The following is a 26,815-nucleotide window of genomic DNA, read 5'->3' on the forward strand; positions in this document are numbered from 1 at the left end:
TCATGACGAATACAAAAGATTCATATATATTTTCGACCCGAAGTGCAACATTTAGTCTTTTTTACCGCACCAATCAGTTGCCTTTAATTAGTCACATGTGATTACTTTTCCGTAGCCCTCTGGGATCAGCAGTATCATGAGGAATAAAATGACTATTTATGTCTTTTTGGGAGAAATAAGAGAGTCTTGCCTCGTTGGAACTCATGACTGAGCGGGTGATTTTAATATTCCGGGTGGCTGTTGTCATAGATACCATTTGTTCCATTTGGCGCGTGCATGAAGGCTTTTGGGTGACAGAGACCGTGACATAAGCAAAACAAATGAGAGCCAGATGTGTCTTGACGTTACATGTCAACAAGTGACAAATGATGAAGAGACAAAAGAGAGAACGGATGCATAAAAACAACAGACTACATCTGAATCAAAGTCGAACCTTTCTCCTAGTTATCCTGCTTGAGACTGTTTGTAGTTGAATTTTACAGCACACCTATGTGAAGACGCAGGACTGTGCAACTGGGAGGAAATTAACCGTATATTTTTTATGCATTTCAGACAGGAATATTGAGGTATATGCCACTTAACACCCAATCTTGGAACCCATCAGCTATGGTCTGATGACTTAGCCTCTGGGGGGCAATGGCCAAGCGCCTTCATTATTGCCATCGGATTTCTAGAAAATGTATAACTGATATCCAGGCCAAGACTATCTGTCCTGTACTGTGCTACAGTCATTGTATTTACTTATTTAAAAAATAAACTGATAGCCAGACAATAGAGATGGCTTTGGAATTGCATTCGGACTATTTAACCGTATAAGGCCAAAGCCTGCCTTAATGTGAGTGGTCAGTACTGCTCAAAATACAAACAGAAGCCAAGAGGTTTCTGGTACCCAGAAATCTTTCCCCTCTGCTGCTTAGCCTGCAAATTTTAATACAGATATCTTTTTAATACATATTACTTCCCATTGAACCACGGCTTAGTGAAAACAGTAAATACACAGAGCTGCTGCATCAGTGTTTTCTGAATCTGAACAGGATGCAAATGTAGCATTGTACAGCCAATAGAAAACACGTCTTCCTACCTACAAGTAGAGCCTGACTCATAACTATTAACTATTAAATGAAACGTCGTGCATGTGTGAAACACTCTTCAGCCATGTTATGAGTGTTGATGTTGCATAGTTTGTCCATGCTGACAAATGTTGGGAAAATCTGTTTATGTGTCGTGTGTCTGAAAGGGAAAAAAATAAAGCTCGGCCTATATATGAGATGGTTAAAATACCAAACATTGGTATCGGTTTGTAAAATTTTGTACTGGTCAGTTGTAATGGTTTACACACATGCTTGGCAAGCAAAAGGTCACATGTTCAATTCCAGTATGGCACAAATCTCCTTTAGGGTTGTTCTAAATCAAACATGCGGAGCTAATTGCTGTAGTTTTCCTGTAACAATAGAGCAGCTAAAAGTAACTTTTACAGTTAAAGTAAACTTAATTTCATTGGGCCATTTTTTTAAATACAGGTCAGTGAACCTTTTGGTTTGTGTCTCATTCTGTTCTAAAACTGAAAATGTTCAAAGGATTTTCTGCAATTATTTTCCTTATTAGTTTTAGTCTGGATCATTATCTTCACACTTTATCAAAGATACGTGTTGCATTTCTGCCCTAATTCCAATTATCTCATCTATTGTTGGGGTGGTATTCATCATTCCCTTTCTTTAATTGGGATCCTGTGGAATAATCCATCACGCAGACATTGCTCAGAAATGACACTTTATTGATTTCACGGGGCGTGCCTGGACTTAACCACATCAATCTCCAGGTGACAGTCACTGCAATAATTGCATGCCACTGCTGCTAATGGCTCTTCTGTTTGACCATCTTGCTGACCAATTAACCACCCCTGGATGCTACACAGGTGTAAAGAATAATAATGAGGCTCTTATGATGTGGTGAAGCTGGGATGAAGGCCAAAGAGACCTGCTTGGTGTAGAAATGAATAGGATAAGCATTCTTATTGTACCCGGAGGGCAACTGGCCTTCTTGACACAATCATTTTTTGGTTCTTACCTTGTCGTGTTTGCTGCTGGAGCATTGGTCTTGAGGCCAGGAGCAGCACTGTGCAGCATCTTAACTCTCTACTGAACACGGCAGGCTATATAAACACAGCTAATACCAGCCGTGTTGATTTCTTTTTTCTGTTTTTCCGCTTCCTCCCCCTTTCTTAAGCCGTAATCATTGGCTGGCATGCTCAAGTGGTTCTCTTCATGACATGCTTCATGAAGGTTAGGAGTTGTATTGAGTACAGGGCAAGTAGGGGGAATTCATGCTTCTCTGCTCTACTTGGCACCAGCCTGCAACACCGCCTGATGTCAGACACATCACGGCCAGAAAGACTGGCCCTCTTCACTTGTTCATGGAAAAAGAAAATCTAACACTGAGACAAGGTTTTTTTGGTGGTGTTGAGGGAGTTGCACTGTAGTTTTTCATGCACACAATCCCACTTTCCCTTGACTTTTTCCAAGTGAAACTGGGTTCTTGCCATTTGCCACATAAAAGCAGTGGGACATTATAACTCCCACAATCCCTCACAAGTCTTTCAGTTGAAATGTAATGTACTAATTGGAGGTCCCAGATTAAGTTTTATGAGAAATGTTTCTCTTTGATGGCGATTTCATTTGCTCTAAATGTTTATCTTTACATCTGTTCTAAATAACTTTCCGTTAGAGACTTTGGTTTCCAAGAGCTTTAGAGCAACTTGCCCTTCTGAGGCCTAAAACCTCACTTCTCATCTATCATAGTAAATTCCAGGATTTGATTTCTACAGAAGTCTCTTATTAGGTTGTCTGAGTTTAATGAGTTTAATGAGACATATCGGAGACTGTGACTGGGAAATTCAGCTTGTTTTGCCAACGTCGTAGTCTTCTCAAGTCAGTTGAGAGTATTGAATTCATGTAACACAAAAAGGGAAGTTACTCTACTCTTTCCTTTTCCTTGCTTAATTATACTGGCTGCTTTAACTAAATGGAGAAGTAAAAGAGCGTTTGTCATCCCTGACTGAAAAAGAGACTGTTTTGTATTTTGCCAAATGGAACGCTTTTCCCATATTTCTTAATCCAAAAAAACGGTTTTCCAGGAAAACCTTCCTTTCTCACAAGAACAATTCTCACTCTCAACTTTTGTTGTTTCTCCAAGATTTTATCAAAAGTCTCCAAACAGTTTGAAGTCTTCTCTCCGCAGTATTTTGCTGTATTTTTTTTTAACAACTTGTGCGTGACTTTAGCTCAGCTCTCGATTTGCCTGTATGCTTTGACATTTAGTTGTTGCCATAATCACATCACAAGTTTTCAGTACAAGTCTACAGTTGTGTGTCATAATCAATAAAAAAACTGGTGCTTCATTAACATATAAAAACTCTGAAATGTTTTCTCCAGCATGACTTCTAAGCAGAATGTTTGACATTTAGGACCTTTCTTTTGAGGTCAGCTTTCACCCACAAATGAGACTCCCTCTTCCTGTTGATTGATTAGGCTCTGGCACCGATTCATCAAGTCTGTTTCAATTAATGTACCTCACATACCTCCCCATTTTAGACCCCTGGCATGCGAGCAGAAGAAACCCTGATGAAGAAGACCGCATGCAACAAAAATGTGGAATTTATTGGTACATCACTGTTGGTCAGCAAGCCTCGTGTTTTCTCAGTTACATTTCCAACCAGGAATGTGTTTGAAAGGTTAGTCCTCTATTTAAAAATTCCCTTTATATAAGACTTTGTGTATATCCTGACAGAAGAGGCTGACAATGCCGAACAGAGATACAACATAGAAAAAAAATATATAATTTAATGCAGAAAGAACAGGAGTGACATTTAGTTGCTGGCATTCAGGATTAGTGTGAAGCGACTTCATTGTCTTTCTGTCTGCAGTGTCAAAACTACTGACAAGCAAATCCAACTCTATCCTCACCTAATGCATTTTCTTTCAGAAAGTTATATGGATGCAGCATGACAAGGTAAAAACATGACAGTTGTAATTATGTGTACCTGTCGAACAGATGCAGAGAAGTTAACAAACACATCTCTGGTTTGAGTGTTTTGAAAACAAGTCGATGTAGCACAAAGTCTGTGATATTTTGCCTCGCACTGTGTCCCATTTTGAAGTCGCTGAGCCTTTGTGGTTGTCTGGTTCTCAGGCTGCCTGCATTTTCAGACTGATTCTGTAGCTTTAATAGCCAGAACATGAAAACTTGTTAACTCATAGCGCCTCTCCCTCATTGCTGACTCCCTGTCACTCAAGCAGAGCCCTGCTGGAAGCCCGTCCTCTGGGTAATGCATTTTAAATGGGAGGGCGTGACCCTCCTCTCTCTCCATTTGCCTATGCCTCATTAACTTTGCGCTGATTGATAAACAGTGAGCTGCTGCTGCAGCCACGCAGGGCGAGTGGCTCAGACACTTAATGCAGTTGGGTGGTGGTTCATTGCTTGGCATGGATTAGATGCACCCATAAGTATTGTCAGCTGGGTGACATGCAGCGGAAGGCTTTTTGCACTTTGAAGACTCATTGTTGTAAAACCCATTAAAGATCTTTCTTATGTGCTCTTCTACTTTTAGCACTTTATTATGTTCTAGTCTCTTTACTACAAAACCTTCTTATGTTCATACAGTGTTTATGCTTTTCTTGTATTTCTCCAGTTTTTGATTAAAAATCCCCACCTTACACTTTGTGTCAGTAATGAGGGACAAAAATTCACAGTCCTAGTTTTAGCACTTAGGCATATTACGCTGATATCTTCCGAAGTTACACCCATTTTAAAACAGAATTTTCCCACTTCACTTTGCTCCACTGCATCATGTATGCTTTATATTCCTGCTGCTAGCACCATTTAAAAAAATTACTCCACTGATATTGCAGTAATATTTCATCCGTGTTGTTCATGATAACCAATACTAGATTTTTCCAACTTATTTTAGGGAGCAAGAAAATTCTGCTGTTGATATATCAGGTGACATTTTTTGTGTTGAGCCAGTGTGCTACTAGTACAAGTCCAAAGTCCAAGTAGATGAAGAGGGTTTCATCAGGAACGGCATGTGGAGTAAAATCGTAGCTAAATTAAACACGCTGATCATAAGAATATGAGATTTCTCTACCAGATCGGTTGGGCTCAGGTTAACAATGACTGCCTTTGGTGCTGTTGGCCAACAGGTCGCCAGTGGAAACTGTGCTACTATTGGCTGCGGAAAAAGGAAGAGGAGGATGCTATGGCAACCTTAAAGAGAGCAGCCGAAAGTAGAATCTAATATGCAGAGAGATCTGGCAACATATCATCCCCATGCTGGCTCCTGGTCAAGTCACACATCCTTCTTCTCACTTAGAAATCCCTCAATTCCCTGGCCGGTCAGTACCTGTTCGACCTCCTTTAACCTGGCATACAAATCTAAGTTATTGTAACTACTACTTTTTTATATAGAAGAAGAAAACATTTCCATATCTCCATATAGGTCTTCCAACTAAAAGCCAAAGCTTAAAAACATCACTAAGATCAACAGTTTGATTAGGATTCTTGGAGTCAATTTGTAATTATCCAAGATGCTAAACTCAGACTGATACTCTTGTTAGTAGACAGACCCTCCCCTTTAGCGAATCTGCATGTGCACTGTAGCTTGTATCTGCTTCCACTTAATATTATGATATATAACATCTTCTTTCATTTCAATGATGATCATTTTTAACAATTATCTTCGCTATATTTCCTGTAGCTTCTACTAGGCAGTCTCAGGTCTTTGTCTGAATTTCTACGAACATTATTGCTAAGGATTGTCTTATTGCATTGGAGTCACACTGGGTTAAATATGTACACTTGGGTTTTAAGGGGTATTTATTATTTTCTTCTTTTTTTTGGGTTGTATGGAAGCCCCAAACGCAATTTCATTGTTCTTGACAATGACAATAAATAAATAAATACTAAAATACTAAATACTTGCAGACATTAAAGGTTAGGTTACTAAGCAGTTTAGATCATTTCATCTCATGCTCTGGGTGTTAGTTTCATGATGAGCTTTGCATTAATAAACAGATTTGTTCTGTTGTCAAAAATAGCTACTATCAGTTTAAGAAACATAACAAAACAGAAATCTTTTCTGTTTTTCATGGTCTGGAAAAAGCAACTAGGTTTCCCCATGTTTCTCATTTGCTGCAGCTTCTTCAAAAGCATTCTGCAGCAAGACTGCAAAAGCATATGGGGACATCATAGTCGTGGCATAGCTATATTGTCTTCCTGTCCATTTTAAAATTCAGTTTAAGATATTACTGATTTTTTTTCATGCTCATAATGGATAGGCCCCAGTTTATATCATCAGTCTTATGATATAAGATTTACATTAATCTCTTAGGTCTCTCAGACCCACTGGTACACATCTCTTACATGTCCCAAGGGCACCCCTCAGACAACAAGGCGACAGAGCCTTTGCGGTCACTGCTCCATCTTTGTGGAATCAGTTTCTCTGCTCTTAAGCCTAGGCTCAAAACCCACCTTCATTCTCTGATTCTCTGGCATTTCAGCCTACTAATCTCACATTTACTGTTGCGTCTACTCCCAACCGGTCACGGCAGATGGTTGCCCCTCCCTGAGCCTGGTTCTGCCGCAGGTTTCTTCCTGTTTAAAGGGAGTTTTCCTTTCACACTGTTGCCAAAGTGCTTGCTTACAGGGGGTCATATGATTGTTGAGTTTTTCATTATAGGGTCTACCTTACAATATAAAGTACATTGAGGCGAGTGTTTATATATATATATATGTATGTGTATGCGTGTGTGTGTGTGTGTGTGTGTGTGTGTGTGTGTGTATAAAAAGCTGTGTTTAAATGTTTAAATGTTCTTTGTAAAAAGATTTCACCAGCTTGAACATTAAAGTCTTTCTTTATTGGCAAATATGGGCCAATCATAGCTGTCAGCTGATATTATAGTTTGTACACTAATGAAAAGCAGATCCTGTCCAGTAATTTATCTGTAACCAATCTCAGACCACACTGTATATTTCTTTCTTTTTTCTTTTCTTTTCTTTTCTTTTTTTTGTTGTTGTTGATGTATTGTTGCATGAAACCGATGTGAGCTGAAACTTGCTTGTCTTTATTTGGAGATATTAATTGGATTCCCTCTGTGTTTAAATGGAATTGTGAGCAGCTTCTGTTTTAAAAATGATCCTCACTGTTGCGGTCAAGGATGCTCCGAACTCTGAGAGAGTCAAATGAGTATAAATCAAGGGCTACAGTACTTCAAAAGTGAACGACTATTCTCTTTGTTAAGCAGTCTGGTAAGCTTAGGTCCTAACTTTTCTGTTACTTACACTCTGCAGTGAGTGAACCCTTAAAGGATTTCTCCTGTTATTCTCCTGTGTTAGGAAACCACTAATTCCCTTGCGCTTATTCATCGAAAGCCACAAGAACGTAACATATGGATGACACATGGAGGTCTGCAACATGTTTTTTCATGCCAACACTCAAGCGGCGAGGCAAATGCATACGCGCATTCACCACATCATATTGTCTGTTGTGGGCAGATGTTGAACTCGTGTGTTCAACTGAGTGCATAGACCTAATTAAGACTGTAGAAACACATCATTTTATTTGGCTCTCTCCTCTTTGTCCTCGCTTTGATCTAGTGATTATTACCAGTTCATTGGCTCTGTAGAGGACTGGAGGGTGGGGAAGCATTGTGTCTCATGCTGACAGCTCCCAAACAAAATAACCCCCCTACCCGGGTTGTTACAGCTGAAACTCCCAGCTGGGTTGTCAGTGGTGAGGTCAGTAAGAGGATCCAGCTGCCTGCTGAGGTTTGTTCCTCTGCTGTGGATTAGCACCAGCCAAGCATCTGCTAATGTCCTGGAGAGTAATACAGCACATGTGCTCACTGTATGTACAGTACATGGACACTCTCATGTTTGCTTGCACAAATACTGAGCACAAATGGAGATATGTTCTCATCAACACAGGAGGGGGTGCACACAGTTTTTTTGGCTCATTGATTTCTTTCTGCATGTGATCCACAGCACCCCAGCTGAGTATCCTTTCCTCCACCAGAGAAAAGCCTAGTGCTCAGGAACCTCTCTAGGTGGGGTGAGAAAGGCAGCCAACATCATAATAAGGCTGTGATGGTATTTTCTTTGTCTTGCGGTAAGAGGAGAGCACAACCCAGAGGTTATCTGGTGTACTCATGCCATAATCTCACCCTGTTGGCTCATAAAGGCCACAGGAGGCTCTTTAGGATTGTGGGTTTTTGTTTCAAGAGAAGTTGGACTTAAACTTTGATTCTACAAGTAGCTACTAGGAACAGCACAAAGCATCTAAAATCAAAATGCTGCATTTTAGTGTGTTTTAAAAATGTATAGATTTGACAAAACATAACCGTTAATGTCTCCACAAAATCTGACATCTTAGGTGTGTAAAACAAACATGTTAATCACTATACCACAGAGCCATTAATGCTAAAAAATAACCATAGACTTAAAGATGACCAATGTGAAAGTGCCTTAAACGTGCATCCTTTCTGTTATCCAGTAGGGGGCTCTGGCTTTTAAAAAGAAGTCAAACTGCGTAGAAGTCTATGAGAAATTCTCACTTAATCTATAATCTCAATAAATAGTTTATGGTCCCAATCACCAGATTTAAGTCTTATATGCTAAAATATGATGCGCATATTTGAAATTATAACAAGCGTATCATTATAACTAGTGATATGCTAATTGCTTATTGGCTGTCCTGTAAGTAGATGCTTTGTCAAAATTAGAGGAAAGAAGGTGGCAGGTTCCTCATTTCCACACTATTGCAATTTCTTCTGTTTCCAGTGAATAACAATCAAATTCCATCCTGTATTTTCTACCCGTCTTTGTGTCAAATAGACAATCCTTATAAAATATTAAGTGGGTTGGTAACAGCTTTTCTTTTATGATAAAAAATCCTCTAAAAGGCAAAATGTCTTGATAATAGTAAAACATGCAGGACTCACTTACACTGAAGCATTAAACTAGCATGACTGTTGGGTCATAGGTTATTTTTGGTTTTAATTTACAGTGGGGCAAAAAAGTATTTAGTCAGCCACCGATTGTGCAAGTTCCCCCACCTAAAATGATGACAGAGGTCAGTAATTTGCACCAGAGGTACACTTCAACTGTGAGAGACAGAATGTGAAAAAAAAATCCATGAATCCACATGGTAGGATTTGTAAAGAATTTATTCGTAAATCAGGGTGGAAAATAAGTATTTGGTCAATAACAAAAATACAACTCAATACTTTGTAACATAACCTTTGTTGGCAATAACAGAGGTCAAACGTTTACTATAGGTCTTTACCAGGTTTGCACACACAGTAGCTGGTATTTTGGCCCATTCCTCCATGCAGATCTTCTCGAGAGCAGTGATGTTTTGGGGCTGTCGCCGAGCAACACGGACTTTCAACTCCCGCCACAGATTTTCTATGGGGTTGAGGTCTGGAGACTGGCTAGGCCACTCCAGGACTTTCAAATGCTTCTTACGGAGCCACTCCTTTGTTGCCCGGGCGGTGTGTTTTGGATCATTGTCATGTTGGAAGACCCAGCCTCGTTTCATCTTAAAAGTTCTCACTGATGGAAGGAGGTTTTGGCTCAAAATCTCACGATACATGGCCCCATTCATTCTGTCCTTAACACGGATCAGTCGTCCTGTCCCCTTGGCAGAAAAACAGCCCCATAGCATGATGTTTCCACCCCCATGCTTCACAGTAGGTATGGTGTTCTTGGGATGCAACTCAGTATTCTTCTTCCTCCAAATACGACGAGTTGAGTTTATACCAAAAAGTTCTACTTTGGTTTCATCTGACCACATGACATTCTCCCAATTCTCTGCTGTATCATCCATGTGCTCTCTGGCAAAATTTAAAAGGGCCTGGACATGCACTGGCTTCAGCAGCGGAACACGTCTGGCACTGCGGGATTTGATTCCCTGCCGTTGTAGTGTGTTACTGATGGTGACCTTTGTTACTTTGGTCCCAGCTCTCTGCAGGTCATTCACCAGGTCCCCCCGTGTGGTTCTGGGATCTTTGCTCACCGTTCTCATGATCATTTTGACCCCACGGGATGAGATCTTGCGTGGAGCCCCAGATCGAGGGAGATTATCAGTGGTCTTGTATGTCTTCCATTTTCTGATGATTGCTCCCACAGTTGATTTTTTCACACCAAGCTGCTTGCCTATTGTAGATTCACTCTTCCCAGTCTGGTGCAGGTCTACAATACTTTTCCTGGTGTCCTTCGAAAGCTCTTTGGTCTTGGCCATGGCGGAGTTTGGAGTCTGACTGTTTGAGGCTGTGGACAGGTGTCTTTTATACAGATGATGAGTTCAAACAGGTGCCATTCATACGGGTAACGAGTGGGGGACAGAAAAGCTTCTTACAGAAGACGTTACAGGTCTGTGAGAGCCAGAGATTTTCCTTGTTTGAGGTGACCAAATACTTATTTTCCACCCTGATTTACGAATAAATTCTTTACAAATCCTACCATGTGAATTCATGGATTTTTTTTTCACATTCTGTCTCTCACAGTTGAAGTGTACCTCTGGTGCAAATTACTGACCTCTGTCATCATTTTAAGTGGGGGAACTTGCACAATCGGTGGCTGACTAAATACTTTTTTGCCCCACTGTATAGGTTAAAAATAAATGAACTGTGATGGTAGACTGAGTTTTACAAGTATCTCGATACACCTCTTCATTTTATTGAATCTGTATTTTTATTCTCAGTGCTAACTTATACTTTTTGCTCATTTTTTTATTAAGTGTGGTTATACCTATATGGTTCCTTCATTTAAAGCACAGTGTTATTTATTCCCAGTCGTTAAAAAAAGAAAAAAAAAAATCAACTCATGACTTGCTGTTGTCTGCAATGTGTAAACTAATTATTGTTCCATTTATTTCACATGGAATGAGTTATTGATTGATATTGAATGCGTCTTCATGGTGTTGGGAAAGTGAATTAATAGAAAACGTCACTTCGGCCTCTTTTGAATGTGTTTTTTTCCCCTTCATGCCTTCTTCTCGAATCAATTTATGCTATCCTAAAGCAGTTTAAAGTTTTAAATCAGACTGTTTATCTTCCATGCAGGTCTGGCTGTGGTTGAATGGCTTAAGACATTGTGATTGATTTTTTGTTTTTTTGGATGAAGCCCCCAAGGGTCAGAGCTGAATGTTTGTTGTCTTTGTTTATCCTTTCTAGGGGGCTCTTTGCAAGTAACTATACAGAAACCCATTACCTGGAAGATGGCAGCGCTGTCACAGGCGTTCACAACTTCACGGTATGTTTCTTTTTATTTTCTGGGTTTGTGGGTGACAAAACAAAGTGATTGAATTTCGAACATTCTTACATTTTCTTCTATGTTACCTGCCCAGCAGCTCATATGAATGTTGACCTTTTGTGAAACTCTTCCTCTGGATAGACTCTCCTTTGCTGTGCTAATATTAGGGTCCGTGAGAAAGTAAAGGAAACTTTGATATAGCAGTTAGAACCGCTTTTAAAACCACCTGGAATTGTGCAGTCATGCGCACATAGAGGACAATCCAGGTGAGTGGGGCCATTTTCAGCCGACAGATTCATATTTGATGAAATGAGAAGGCAGATAGAGGTCAGAAAATGCACTCTGTTTTAGGCAACAGCTCAGATCTTTCTTTCTTTTTTAATGGATTGGATCAAAACAAATCCTAAAGAATTGTTTGTTATGAAGGAATCTAAGAAAGATTGAATTGGTGATCATCTAGGTGCAATCTGAAAGCCACAGTGACCATGAAATATTAAGCACCTATCAAGCATTCATGAGTTTCCCACTTTGAAAATTAAGAATATATAGATATGAAAATATATCTCTAAAGTATAACAAATCACTTGTAAATGTTAACCATGAAGAAATCAATTTAGACATAAAGGGATTACATAGAGAAAAGCAAAGCTTCTGGTTGGTTGCATGATGCTCCCGTATGAGGAACACACTGTCTGCCAGTTCAAATTTAAACTTTACTTCAGCTGTGACTAAAATATTTTGACCGTTAGATACACAGCGTGTCTAGTGATCACCAGACAGAACGTCTTTCTTTGTCAGTGCAGCTTTACTTCCTCTCACTTGGCTGTGTTGACTATGTGTGGTTTGATTGTATTATTTGAACGTGCATGTGATGTGAAAAACAGCACAACAAATAACAGTCAGGACTACATGCGAAACAGCAGAGCAAAGCATGAATTTGTCTGCACTGACACAGACAAATGTTTTCTTATGCGAGCATATGGCCGGACAATCTGTCAAACAGCTTTGCTACAACTGAGGTAAACACTCACCAGCCACTTTATCACATACACCTTGCTAATACAGCCTTGGGCCTCCTTTTGTCTGCTTAATTCTTAATCTGCAGAGTCAATAAGATGCTGGAAACATTCCTCAGAGATTTTGGTCCATTATTGACACGATAGGATCACAAAGTTGCTGCAGATTTGTTGGCCGTGATGCAAGTCTGCTGTTCCACCACATCCCAAAGGTGCTCAATTGAATTGAGATCTGATGTTCATGGAAGTCATTTGAATGCAAGCAACTCATTTTCATATTCAAGAAATGATTTTCGAGATGGAGCTTTGTGACATGGTGTGTTATCAGAAGTTAGGTACACTGTAGTCATGGTCAGCATCAATGGTTTTGGTCAACAAAGGATCCCAAAGCGTTCCAAGAAAATATCCCCCACACTATTACACACCATCATCGGCACGAATTGTTGATATCAGGAAGGTTGGGTCCATGCTTTCATGTTGTGTACACCAAATTCTGAATGTTGCGGCAGAAATTGAGGCTTGTCAGACAAGACAATCTTTTTACAGTCTCCTTTTGTCCGGTGGTTTGTAAAATTGTAGCCTCAGTTTCTTGTTCTTAGCAGACATGCATGATACCCAGTACTGCTGTAGCCCATCTGCTTCACAGTTCAACATGTTATGCAGCAGTTTGTCTTGACCATGTCTAGATACCTAAGTGCAATGAGCTCCTCCGTTGTGGCTGGATGATTAGACATTTGCATTAACGAGCAGTTGAACAAGTGTGCCTAATAAAGTGGCCAGTCAGTATTAAAAACAGAAAATAAATGTTTCTTCATATCCGACACAGAAGGCATGATTGGGAACATATTCTTGGCACAAATGAAACCTCATAGAATTGAAGTACCTTCTTTGTTCTTGGCTTCAGTGCTGTAATAAATATTGTTCATATTCATTAAGCTCAAATAGGTTTTCTCCAGCAACATTTGTTCTGCTTTTAAATGCTGCCGGTCTCTCAAATTTTCTATGGATCCATAAATACTCTAAAATATTACAAATGGATGTAAAGAAAATATTCATCTTTTGAAAAGGTTTTTTTTTTTTTTTGAGGTTCAGAAAAAGAAAGGCTATTATAGCACAGAGTAATGAATGAGTTTGATGCTGCTGAACCATGAGGAGCAGTTTCAGTCCCTATGAAATAAAACTGCCACCAGCTTGCTTGATTTCAGGGATTTGATTATCAGCAGTTTGGAAAGCAATTTAACGTTGCATTTTCATTTCGATAACAATAAACGGTCTATGAGGTCTGTGTGTAAAAGGCCTAGCAGACTTATAGCTGAAATGCACAAAAAGATGAGATTATTATATTCGGTAACGTCCAACCCACACAGCAAAATGATTTTCCACTCGAGACCAGAGTTGGGTCATCCCTGGCAGGACTTGGCCAGCTCATCAGAATTGCTGCCATTCCAGAGCACAAAGACAATGAAGGAGTTGTAGTGGAGTGTGAGATACAGAGTCCGCAGCTGTGGGTGGATAAATAGCTTCCCATTTTCCATAGCTATCCATTAATTATAAAAGCTGCATAATGTTTATGTGGACAGAAAGAGTAACAATGATCATAACAATAAAAATGACACACAGAAAATAAAGAATAAATGTCTATGTTACAAGTTTTGTGTGACTACAGCCGATATACAAATAAAAATTTGGGAGAATGGATGAAGCCAGACGCAGGAATGTGGCATTTTGCCTCATGTTTGCATTTCTTTTGTGGAGACTTTTGTGGAGTCTGCAGTAGTTGATTAAAAGTGCGGACACTTCTGACCTCCGTCCCTTCTCTCATTCCTCGCTCATGACCACAGCCAGTTCTTCATGGGAGGATCTTTTTACTGGAAACAACCAGATCATTCGAGACTGATCTGTAGTTAATTTATTTGTCCTGCCGGCAGGGAGGAGACTGATATAGTGATCTGGGCAAGGGATCTTGTGGGTTCAGTTCTGTGTCAAAGGCAAGGTACTGCTGGGAGTGACTTGAGTATGAGTCAGCTCTCCCACCATCGTTCCCATTATCTGTTTTACACAGTCTCCCTTTCTCACTAAATCTAAGTCCACGTACAATCCAATAAATACATAGCATGTAACAAAAGTCATCTACTGGGAATATAAATGATTTCCATGGTTATTAAAGCAGTAACAGAATAATAAGATTGTGGTTATAATAAACAATGTAATGTTCACACCCAGGATTTCCACCCACAATAATCTGGATTCTGGTTATTAATCCTCTGTATTTCAAATATGAATGCATAAGCACTTTCCTGTCTTCCTGCAGAAACCTTAGGAACAAAAAGTCTATTCATATCCTTTATATCAATGCATCATAGTCATGATCTCATCAAAGAAACATGAGGTGCGAGCATTAACTGAGTGTACTAAATCCAGCCCTACTCCTCTCTGCTAAACTATAATTTCATATTTCATGTAATGTGCTTTCCTGTCCCTGCACCTTTTTGCCCGACTATAATGGATTGCTCTCTTTTCTGTCCAGTCCACCATCAGAAAGTGTCCGCATAAAAGTTTCCAAGGTTTCGGTCCACTTCTCTTGTGAAATACGCTGCACAAAAGTACCGAACCACCTACGCTTTACACCTACAGGAGCTGCTCTGCCATGGAAACCAATGCCATGAAACTCCCAGTGGACAGTTTTTGTGTTGCACTGCAGTTGATAGTGAAATATCTAGAAACAAAAGAAATCTCCTGAGCCGACTTGCTGCACCAGTGGCATCCTAGTAGAGTGCCATACTTGTGAAGAATGACCCGTTCTTTCGCAGGTGTTTCCAAAAGCATGCTAGCTAGGTGCTTGATTTTACACACCTGTGGCCATGGGGACTGAAAACACCTGAATTCAAAGATTGAGAGTTATCCACATAGTGTTTCACATCTTTATTGTCTTTTTAATACTTTGGAGGCAGCAGAACAACTCGTCAACTGGCATATAACATGTCAGAAAAGAAATTACCTCCACCCAATAGATATTGAACAACATTAATATTCATGAGATGCTTCCTTGCAACTCAGTGTTTATAAGCCCAGTGAAAAACAATGCTTACACCTAATAATTCATGGTGATTTTGTCACTGCGTCTAACCCCTCTTAAAGAGTTAGTTGCATATGAAATATTCATGAATGTAGTTAAAGGGATTGAGTGCATTTTACATGTGTCAACCAAAATTAAGGTGATGGTAAGACTGAAAGATGCTATTTGGTAAGCCCTTTTCCTCTAGCTATTCGGAGAAGTGTGATATTAATTGGATTATCATAACAGAATTACTGCTAAAAGTGCTGGGATTCAGTATTAAGCAAGGATTGCCTTTAATGCCAGAAACCCACTGAGACACTTGGCATGCAAATTCAGCTGCCTATAGAGAGTAACCACCTCGAAGAAGGCCAGACATCCAAATTTACTGCCTGAACTCTATATTTAGAGGCAGTCAAAGTGGGGTGGAAAACTCACATTTCCTTGTTTTCCAGAACAGGGTGGCAGAAGGACCTCACCTGAGCAAGGCTGTCTAGCTGTAGCAGAAGGCCTGTTTTCACTCTAAACCAGACGCTTCCTCCACACCCTCTAGGCCTTGTTCAATAAACACAGGCTTAATTCACTTTCTTTACTCCCTGCTGCAGCTTGACAGGTGGTCCGTGAAAGTGGGTACCTGGGAATACGGCAGAAAGCAAAGCTTGTGCTGGGAAATGTGGAACTCAGATTTCAACCATCATTAGCCTGTGGTGATGAGCAGGAATGGCTTTTGCTAAGCTGGCAAAATACTATTCCCTTATAGTTAATTTACTCGTATTTCACAGTTACAGTGTAACACCTGGGGCTGATTGGGGTGAACTCTGCTTAAAACCCGACGCCTGTTTTGTTTCACACGCTGCTGCTCTATTCCTTCTGTGTTGAGTTTAAAATCCTATTGTTTTGTTTGTTTTGTGCTCCCTCAGGCAAACTGCTACTACCATGGTAAGGTGGAGGGTCATGACAATTCGGATGTGAGCCTCAGCACTTGCACTGGGATTAAGTAAGTGTGCCAGGCGCTAGTTTGTTTCCCATTTTTTGACATGACACCACTGGTGTAAAAGCTTAGTGATACATTCAACAAGCTAACCCTGATCTCTCTGCTTTGGGACCTGTAAAAGTTTATACTGTAGTGCCAGGTGTCGCTAGAACGGTACATAGTGTAGATTTAAAGTCACTTAAAATATGCATAAAATGCAATATGCAAATATGCAAAATTGCTTATCATAATATAATGTTCTATACACAGTTTGATTGCTTTAATTTGTTTTTGTTTTTTTGTTTTTTGTTCTCCACATTGCCAAAAATCCCTCAGTAGCAGTTTTCTATTACATCTGAGTAATAAAGTGGTAATAGTAGGGTAACAAACAGCGTAGTTTAGCGTAATAGCTTGGTAACAATTTGATAAGCTGCTAGAAATAAGAAGGTAATGTCTGTGAGTTTGAATTTTCACATAGTTATAAAATTGTAATACCCTCATAATAATAAGGTAATATCGGTTGATGTTTTAGTATACAGTATTTGGATAGCATTACTATATTATAATGTTTAAATTAATCCTGCCTTAGCTTCCAAGCATTCTGCTTTGCTTAAAAGCAAATATGTAAATATTATGTTTAATGCTCTGGATTATTAAATGGAAACGTCAGCATATTTTATATCTGGATGACAATAGATAACATGTTAGGAAAGAAAGAAATATTTAAAATGTCCAATACACAAAAATAAGACGTCATCCATGTTCTCCCGCTCATCCAATTCAGTGTTGTGGGGGGCGGGGCCGCATTTGTCACCGATTAACCTCTAACCATCCAAAGATCCAGCCTCTCCTGCAGCAAGTAGCACCAAGCCGACAACTTGTATACTGACAAATTTGAAGTTTTGAAGGAAGAACAATGGTAAAGCAAGCATGATGTAATTGACAGTTCTTTGAGTATTGTCTTATTTAAAAAGATGCACTATTATATTTTGTGTATAGAGTAAAATAATTAATTTATCTTTTTCCTATTATGCCCAAAATGACATATTGGAACACGTTATTAATGTCTGTCATTAGAAATAAACCACTACTAAATTCACTTGGGGTGGATAGCTATATTCTGAGTACACCACACCTCTAACCCCCTCAACTAAACTGTTGAAGCTGGAGTGGTACATTTTGGGCGAAAACTCTTAATAGCATTGGCCAAGTTTTAAACAAGCTCCCAGTTTAGCTGCACACATCAGCTTCCAGGTAAAATTTGGGCTGTGCACAAGTTTTTGTCTGTGCAAAGAGGACAGTTACAACCAATAGTTATGATGCATTAATGGCTTTACTCCAAGTTTTAATGGTTTAGATTATGGCTAATTTGTTGGTTTGTTTAAAACCTCTCAGGCTGCTTAATTTGTGTTAGTAAATACTGAATTTTCTGCAAACCATGCAAACCAAGGTAAAACCCCATGTATGTAGTACTGTTGCAAATCTTTAAACCTGACATTCATTAAGGTTTTTAAGGCACGTGGAGGATTTCAGTCTTGTCGAAGCGCACTGCAAATGTCAGTGAGGAGTAAGGATTGCAGCAATATCACTGGACACAATCAAGAATGTTTTCATGAAGCAGCCAGATGTCGACACCCTCTGCAGAGGGATATGCCTGATTGTGAAGCTCATTCTGCTGACCTCAGTCTTGATATTTATTCATTTATTTCAGTTATTCTTAAACCTGTCTGCATAATAATAACAGATCACCAGAACAGTTTTGACAGGAAGCTACACAATTCTTGACCTGCTCACAGAGACAAATAGCTCCCCATTTATGTTTGCAGCAGTCAGGCTTGGAGTTGGTTCAGCACGAGTTTGTGTGATTGTGAACATTGTGCAAGGTTTACAGAATCTTACAGCTTATGCACAATGGGTACACTCATCACTAATGACATGTCATCTTGGTCATCACGTTTGATTATTTTTTATTGCATTGTCGATATTTGCACCTCTGATAGCCTCTTCCTCGTTCTGCAGGGGTTTTATATCTCTTGGCGAAAGATCCTATGTACTGGAACCATGTGCTGATCGCTCTGATGGGACTCACTGGATTTACACAGCTGAACACCTCAATTTTGCTCCTGGCACCTGTGGCCATGATTTCAACACGACCTATTCATCTGCGCACACAGACGGCAGCCCATTCAAGGCTTTTAGCACAAGGGTAAGGATTATTAAACACATATTTTTTTTCTACAGCTAGTAAACTCTCAGTATGTAGTATGTGATTTTATTTTCATTCAACAAAGGTACACTCTCAGACTGGGTCATGGTTTGAACTTTAGATCCCTGGCCTTTCAACCTGTCTTTTTTCTTTCCTTTCCAAATAAGTCAGATCGTAAAATCAGGCAGAGCAGAGAAAAAGTTTTAGCTTTCAGCCTTCTTTGTAGTTTAAACATTTAACTTCAGTGAAACCTAAAGACGTAGCTTTAATAGGACTAACTATTTATACCTGGATAAATTATCTAGTAATGTACAAAAGTCTTGAGCCACTATCAATTTCTTTATGTTTTTTGGGGAAAATGGGATTTATAGGAGCACATGTAAATACAGTAGATAAGGCAAAACCAGAGTTTGTACAGTTCTAGTGAGCTTTCTGGTCAGTATTTAGTATGACTACCATTCTTCTTCATCATAGCCTGAACGCCCTTAGGTAAGCTTTCTTGCAATGTTTAGTCTAAGCTCTCCAGAGTTCTTGAAGGATAGTCGAACCTCATTTTTGGATGTCGGCTTCCTTTTGTTCCGCTTTCTGTCAAGATGATCCCACCCTGCTTCAAATATATTGCAGTTCAGGCTCTGGGGAGGCCAGTCAATAACCAGTATTTTTCCATTGTGTGTGTTATCTATCTATCTAGGTATGCTTTTACTGCATTGGAAGTGTGTTTGGGATCAGTGCTTTCCAGATGGTATTATATGGTGGATCAAAATCTGATGGTACTTTTTTGCATTCATAATTCCACCAATTTTCCTCCAATCTCCAGCACCACTGGCTGAAATGCAGTCACAAACTATGACAGAGCCTCCGCCATGTTTTTAACTTGTTTCTAGACACTCATTGTTGTACCTTTTCCTAACCCGCTCTACAATATTGAAGACAATTTGAACCAAAATATTTCTAACTTCCCGATAAAGATTCATCACTCCATAGTACCACTGATTTTCAGTGCAGTTAATGTGTGATTTGGCTACCTCAGACTTTTCTCTCAGTTTTCCTTCCATTAGAATGGCTTATTTACAGCAACTGTTCATGCTGAGATCATTTCAGATGAAGCTTTGGTGAACAGTATGTGGATTAATTAAACGACCAGATGCATTTCTTAGGTCTTGTATCAGGTCTTTTTTTATTAAATTTCTTTTCCCTTCCTAATGACATGACTTTTGGATGCGGTTCATCTGCTGTGGGAAACTGCTTCACTTGCCATCCACTGGTTCAGTTTCCCGAAATTCTTTTGAGGACACAATGAACACCATGCCAAGATATAAGTTTTTAGCTAATAGCTTTTGGGGAACCACCTTATTGGTCCAAAAGAAAATCAAAGATAATTGTGTTATCTTTGGCATTTTTTGTAGATTCAACCAAATAAATGGAAAGAAACTTAAAATGGGCTCTTTGCTAAGTTGTCTGCTATGTGTAAACACAACACTGGTTCATCCTGGTTCATGGTTGAGTCTGTTCAAGCCTTTTTAGGCTTGAATGATTCATAGGTCAGTGTTAAGTACGTTTTTCTGAACATGGTCAGGTTCAGCAAAATGTTTAGATGAGATAAAAGACCTTTGATAAGGCCTGAAGAACTGTTGCTAAAGACTACTTTAAACAATTAAAGAAGTCTGGCTCCTTGGAAGCAAAATATATAGAAATAAGAGGTGATTTTTTTTCATAGCACTCTATGATATATTAACCCCTTTAAAAAATGTCTCTCAAGTTCTTTTGTGCAGCCTCTTTATGGGACTGATGGTTATGACAGTATGCTAAAATTAGTAGTTAGCTATTAAATATGTCTTCACAGAGCAGTTACCACAGGCAAAACTCTCTCTGTTTCATAGAGAACATTACAGTTCCCAGTAAGAAATTAACACTTTGTTTTTTTTGTTTTTTCTTTATGCATTAAGATGATATTATAATCACGTGAGGCTCTGAAAAAGATGTAAAGATGACCAGCTGCATCAACTAGCTAGAGAGAAATATTTCAGTTTGATTTTCTGGACTTCAGAGAATATAAAATGCAGAATTGAACAGTGACAGGATATATATTTTTGAAGCCGGTACTTGTTCTGACAGATGCTCTGGAGTGTGTTAGGAGAGCAGTTTAATAAAAAAAAAAGCCTGTGAAAAAAGTACATTCGCTGTTTAGCAATAGCATTTGCTCTTAATGTGAGATGAAACTGCTGGGTTGTGCTTACGGCCTCCAGCAGGACCATCCAGAATTAAAGAGATTGCTTTTAAGAAACCCCATCCCACTCTGCCCCCTGCTACAACACTGAGCATAGAGATAAATCACAAGGGGCACGGCCCTGGGGAGTTTCTAACCTCAGAAAGCATAAGCTTTACAGATGATGAGCACTGATAAGTGAAAAACATAAACTCCAGTCATCTTTATCTTTGGGGTGAGGTAAAGCAGGAGTGGACAAACATGGCTGATTAAGCAGATTAGTACAGGGAAGGACTCGGATATAGGTGGTGCATAAGATGAAACAGATGTTCCAGTTGGAGGCTAAGCAAACATACTAAAATCATAATGCAGAAAAAATGTGAGGGACTTTCCAGGGCTTTAGTTAAAACTGATTTTTATTTTTGCAACCATTTCATTGAGATCAGTGTGGGACGCAGACCAAACATATGGGTATACTGACTGAAACATCCTGTGTTTTCACATTGTTATATTTATTTATTTCTCCGGTATTAGGGATTTTCTGATGTTTTATTGTAGAGCTTGATATCTGCAAATGATTATAGCGCTGGCTTTAGTGGCAAGCATTGTCTTAAATCTTAAGAGGAGTACAAAGATTTAGCACAAATGAACAAACCCTGACAACAACGCAATTTAGAAGTTCAGATGGATTATACCCGTGTGAAAAATGAACTTTTATTTGTTTTATTGGATCAAAATGTTCTCATTTAAAGCACTATGTCCCTAACACTCATTATATGCTAAGAGATGCCAGAATTAGAATGCAAATCATCTCCACTAAGATGCAGTTTATTCATCAGGATGTCGAATGTCGCAACCCCATTGTCAAGTTAAAAATGTGAAAACAGAGGAGACAATGTTTTAGACATCAATGTCTAACTAATGGCGAAAGAGCTTAGCAAGCAGTCTTGTTAATATAGCAAAGAGTATGGTAATAAACAGAGTTTAGTGTAGCAAAGAGAGAAGAAGTACATCAAAAAGCACAAAGCCTTATTTGCTGTACTTAGCAGAAGGCATGCAGGTTCATCTCAGCATGTTACACGGGGGCACAGAGGTGTGCACTGTAGCTTTGATAAACTGCAAAGTACCCTGCTTGAGGGTCTAAAGATTAAAAGGTGTGTTGACAAGAGTGCCCTTAGATGATGAACATCAGATGAGGCTGAAAAGGGTAGAGAGATATGATGGCTTGCTGAGAGGAACAGCACGTCTGCAACATGAATTCTAACAAGGACCCATGTTGAAAATGTGACTATCCATAATGACCATGATTTGAGTGTCTTGTCTTTCATGCTTGAAACAGATCATAGCACATGGATGAGTCATGTCTGAAGTGTGCTTTAATTCATATTAAAGAACTATGAGCTTATACATGCTAGCCTAAACTAATTACAGACATCACATCACCTCCTTTGGTAGGTTGAGGGTGTATAGCACATCGGCATCTGCTGCCCTGTAGATGCATCCTTCTTTCACTCCATTACCTATAGGTTGATTATCTAGGTTGAGTTTTTTTTATGCACACCAGTGGAAGTTTCATCAATAAAGGGTGTGTCGTGCAGATTTTCCAGATATATGTTAGATAAGATAGATGCTATAAATAGGATAACAGGTTTGTTTTCCACTTTAGATTAGCAGTGTTTTCCTCTTCCAATAGCAGTTTCAGTTTTATTTTGATAAAGATGCTAGAAAGTATCTTTTGTACATTTAGACCTATGACTCTAACTGACTGGATTCTCCTCCAGAACAACATTGCTCTTCACTGAGTTGAAAGAACAGTATTTGTGTGTATTTTTCCTCCCCAGTGGCCTCCTAGAGACTTAATCACCATAGGGTGTATTTAGAGCACACTTGCCCATCCTGGCTTATCTATGGAGGAGGCAGATAAGAGCAGAGAGGATCCAAGCTGCCAGGCCAGCAAGGATAAAGAGGCTCAGGTTGAAAGAGGGCCATGGTGTGAAGTCAGAACCTTTAGCTCGCAGGATCTGCAAGTGTGTGAGTGGAAAGAACAAGATTGTGTGCATGTGTGTACCTATATGCAGGTGAAACAGACTGTAGCGCCGCGTGTTGTATCAAATAGTTGATGCCAAAGCATGTGATCAGTATGTACTTTGTGACCACAGGCTGTGAATTCTTTTACAATTGGATTTATAGAAGTTGCATCATCATCACAATGGTGATTTTATAAGTTTCATTTCATAAATATTAGATCAAAAATTTTAATGAACCAATTTATGCCCAAACACTAACGACATTCCATTCAATGTTTTTCAATTTACTGCTAATCAGCAGTAATGGTAATGGTAAATAACCTAAATAGGACTGGACACTCCTGTTTAGTATTAAAATGTCAGCCTAACAATTTTAGCAATAACAATTTTACCTTTAAAAATTCTCAGCCAGGCCATTATTCTTTATATTTTACTTCCAAGGAGTCAGACTCAAGTACTGTTTAATGCTTATTCAAGCATTAAAAACTGCACCTAATTTAAGGGATGACTCCAATGTTGTGTCTAGACATAACAGAGATCATTTCTTAAGGCATTTTGTTACTAGCAGCCTGTCACAAAACACACAATTTGTATTCTTTTTCTTTAGCTCAATCTATGAAAAATGCCAAAGGAATATAGGTTCACAGACATAAAGTAGCATTTTGTATTAATGAGGTGATTCCCAAGGAGCTATTAGCCAAAAACTTGGCATATCTGGGCATGGTGTGCAGTCTGTCCTTAAAAACATTAAGAAAATTGGGCAGAGTGGAGTGGAAGACCTAAACAACAATCTACAGCAGTATTTACTGCTCTCAGAAATCCACAAAGACCTGTCAGAAAACGTTGATCCAGCATCTGTTGAATAAAGGTGATCAACTAAATATTGATTTTTAAGCCTTTTTTTCCTTATATTTTGTATTTCCATATACATTTATAAACGTTTCAATAAGTCGCTGTACTTTGTTTTCTCATTTTCCTACCAAAACACAAAGAAATCAGGGGTGGCACAAGACTTGATGCTGTGTCTTAAGTATACTCGCTGCTGTAACTGATATTATTTCAAAAATTTTCATTTTAGTTTCACACCATTTTCCTGTCTATTCAAAACAGGTTGAACACTCACAATCTCTGACCACACAAAAAAAGAGCTGAATATTCAATATACTGTATATAAACGATGGGTGTAGCTTCCCTGCCCAGTGACTTAACCCTCTGGGGTCGACGGACGCGCCGGCGCGTGGAAAACTGGACTGATACACCTGATACATCTGATACATCTGCAGGTCTGACAACAGTCAGACCTGCAGGATTAAGGCCTGTGGTATTCTCCTCTGTCTTATAATGGACAGAAACTCTTTTTTTGGAGTGGCACAAATATTTTGTGTGCCTTCTTATTTGATGCAGAACACCTGATTGTTCTGTAAATAGTTTTAAATGGTTATATAAAAACGCCTGAGGCCTTGGCTGTATTTTTAGGTAAATAGTACCATATAACTTTGTTGTTTGCAAAACTTGTGCATAATTTTTAGAATTGTGCAATTTCTATTTGCATTTCAAGTTATGAAAATGATTCATTAGACATGTTTGCGGTTTTTACAGTAAAAATATACCTTTCTTCTACTCAGATTTTAAATTTTTTGTCTGAATTTAGATCAATTGTGCTAATATAGTATGTCAAAATGAAAAAAGAACTCCAATTTCAGATATTTGAGGTTGTGCTGAAAATAATGATTCCAAACAAGGCAAGATAAACAGTTTTTAAAAGTGAAATATAAAGGTAAAATCAAAAGTAGTCAAAAACGGCCAATTATACCCTGGACCCCAGAGGGTTAAACCTGCATTCTTTATAATAACCATCTGGGGGAGAATCCTCTGGGTGCAAAAAAAAAAAAAAAAAAGCTGGTAAAATCCCCATAAATTTGTCTGAAAATTTTATTTTATATCTATTTAGCAAATCAAAAATCTTTTTACGTTTTATAGAGAAAATCTATTCATTTCTTTATATTGTGTGCCAACAGACCATGCAGCACTGCACTAAACAAGCAATAGCGATTCGTTTGGAGTGTTATCAGATTTGTGTGACCTTAGTGGCTCTTACTGGGTCAGATGTGAAGCGTAGCTGATTGTTTTTTGCTGATTTTCATTTCTGCTGCCTTTTGTGTAGAGTGCAGTTCAGGTGAAAAGCCATCTCCAGTGGCCACCTGCTGAATTTAGGCTGCCCTTTCCAGAAAGCTGCAGTAAAGTGCTCCTTACTAACATCCTTCTCTCTCTACCCTCTCCTCCTACTCCTTTCTTCTCATCCCCTGGTTTATTGTTTTGTTATTTGCACCCTCCACCTCCTCTGTCATTTTCTTTTCTTGGATTCATATCTCCTGTTCCTCCATCTTTCATCCTTTTCTGCTTTCCATCCAACTGTTGCCTGTCCACTCCCTTTCATTTATCTCTTGCAGCATAAACGCCATGCCCAGACTACAACCAAGTATGTGGAGCTGATCATTGTGGCTGACAACCGAGAGGTAAGCAGAGGTCAAACGTCTCATCATCCTCTTCATCTTCCTGCTGACTTCCAAAGTAAAGAGGCTCAAAGACCAGATCCCAAGCTAGCTTCCTTCCTCTTGAGACACAGATAAGAAGGTGCCACCACTGCCTTTGTGTCAGCTCTGATGCGTCCACTCGCTCCCCCAATTCGCTCTCCAGCTCCATCTACATCCTGCTGCATACATCACTGACCACTTGACTCACAAATGAGACCGTTCCTTATGTGGGCTCTTAGACCTTTTAAGAAAGCTAAAAGAAGAAACAGTTTCTCACTAGTTTGAGACACATGGGTCAAAGTCACATGCTTTAGAGCCTGAATAAATTCTGAATATAATACAAAGCAGTTGAGGTTATCTTTTCAGCATAACCTTTACCGAGGAGCCTTTTGATGATAACAGCTACAGCAGCAGTGGCAAGAATGGGGGTTAGAGCGCACCCTATGAAGACATTTCTACAACTGATACAGTGTTACACTATAATGCGATATGTCCAAAATACTATCTTTGAGGGTAATAAGCATTCAAGAGGGCAGCACTTTGCTTCATTCTCTCTACTTGTATTGTTCAGTTTCAGAAGCAAGGCAAGGACATGGACAAAGTCAAGCAGCGGCTGGCTGAGATTGCTAATTACGTGGACAAGGTAACAATTGAATCCAAAGAGGGAATGCAGTGGTGGATTGTGATTTATTAGAGGTCACATTAAGCCTGGTGAGAATTGACCGACCTGCGGGCAGAGGTTGATTGGATTATGAATGGATGATCAATTTCATAACTTGGCTGGGCATTTTGTGATGCAGCCAGTTTAATAGATTGTGCCGTGGGTGGCTGTTAAACACAACAGAAGCAAAAAGCTGATTTATTCATCTGGAGAGCCATACGCTGATAAATATTTAAGGACTTATACAGAGCCACTTTCGGTTTTAAGTGACTTTTTCTATAGCATTTGTGGTTAATAGGTAATTTGCAGTAAAGACAGTGGCAAAAATATTAAACACATCTATAATCGCATCCCTCTCCCTGCTTCCGACTCCAAACTGTTAGTTCTACAGGGCTCTGAATATCCGTGTGGCTCTCGTGGGGCTGGAGGTGTGGAGTGATGTGGACAAGTGTCCCATAACCCAGGACCCATTTACTACCTTGCACGAGTTCCTGGACTGGAGAAAGGTCAAGCTGTTGCCTCAAAAGCCACATGACAACGCCCAGCTAATCAGGTACTGTAGCATAGAGATGCAATGCCTGTGTTTAGGATAAATCCTTTGTATGAAAGGTTTTCTTTATTCGCAACTAAACAAAAGATGCTTAGTAGTACAGTTGATGGTTATTCTTTGGAGCTACCCAGTTTACTGGGTGGTGTAGAGTTTCTAAAATAAACACATGACTACAAAAAATTGAACTCCCACCTTTTAAAACATCTGCAAAACCCGTAGCGCACAACATATTAGATTTTTTTAAATACACAACACAAAATTATAAAGTAAAAGGTCATTT

The 26,815-nt window shown here is 39.2% G+C and overlaps 1 protein-coding gene across 2 annotated transcripts in view; it reads left to right on the forward strand.

The window, feature by feature from the left end:
• adam12a (ADAM metallopeptidase domain 12a) overlaps positions 1–26,815 on the forward strand; it is a 79,132-nt gene that overhangs the window by 29,512 nt on the left and 22,805 nt on the right. For both annotated transcript variants that reach the window (XM_026178433.1, XM_026178434.1), the window contains exons 4-9: positions 11,229–11,307; positions 16,299–16,375; positions 18,371–18,557; positions 25,241–25,306; positions 25,896–25,967; positions 26,369–26,538. In XM_026178433.1, the coding sequence (XP_026034218.1) occupies positions 11,229–11,307; positions 16,299–16,375; positions 18,371–18,557; positions 25,241–25,306; positions 25,896–25,967; positions 26,369–26,538 (651 nt within the window). The remainder of the gene's footprint in view (positions 1–11,228; positions 11,308–16,298; positions 16,376–18,370; positions 18,558–25,240; positions 25,307–25,895; positions 25,968–26,368; positions 26,539–26,815) is intronic.

This window comes from Astatotilapia calliptera, chromosome 8, assembly GCF_900246225.1.
Source record: "Astatotilapia calliptera chromosome 8, fAstCal1.2, whole genome shotgun sequence".
Lineage (NCBI taxonomy): Eukaryota > Metazoa > Chordata > Actinopteri > Cichliformes > Cichlidae > Astatotilapia > Astatotilapia calliptera.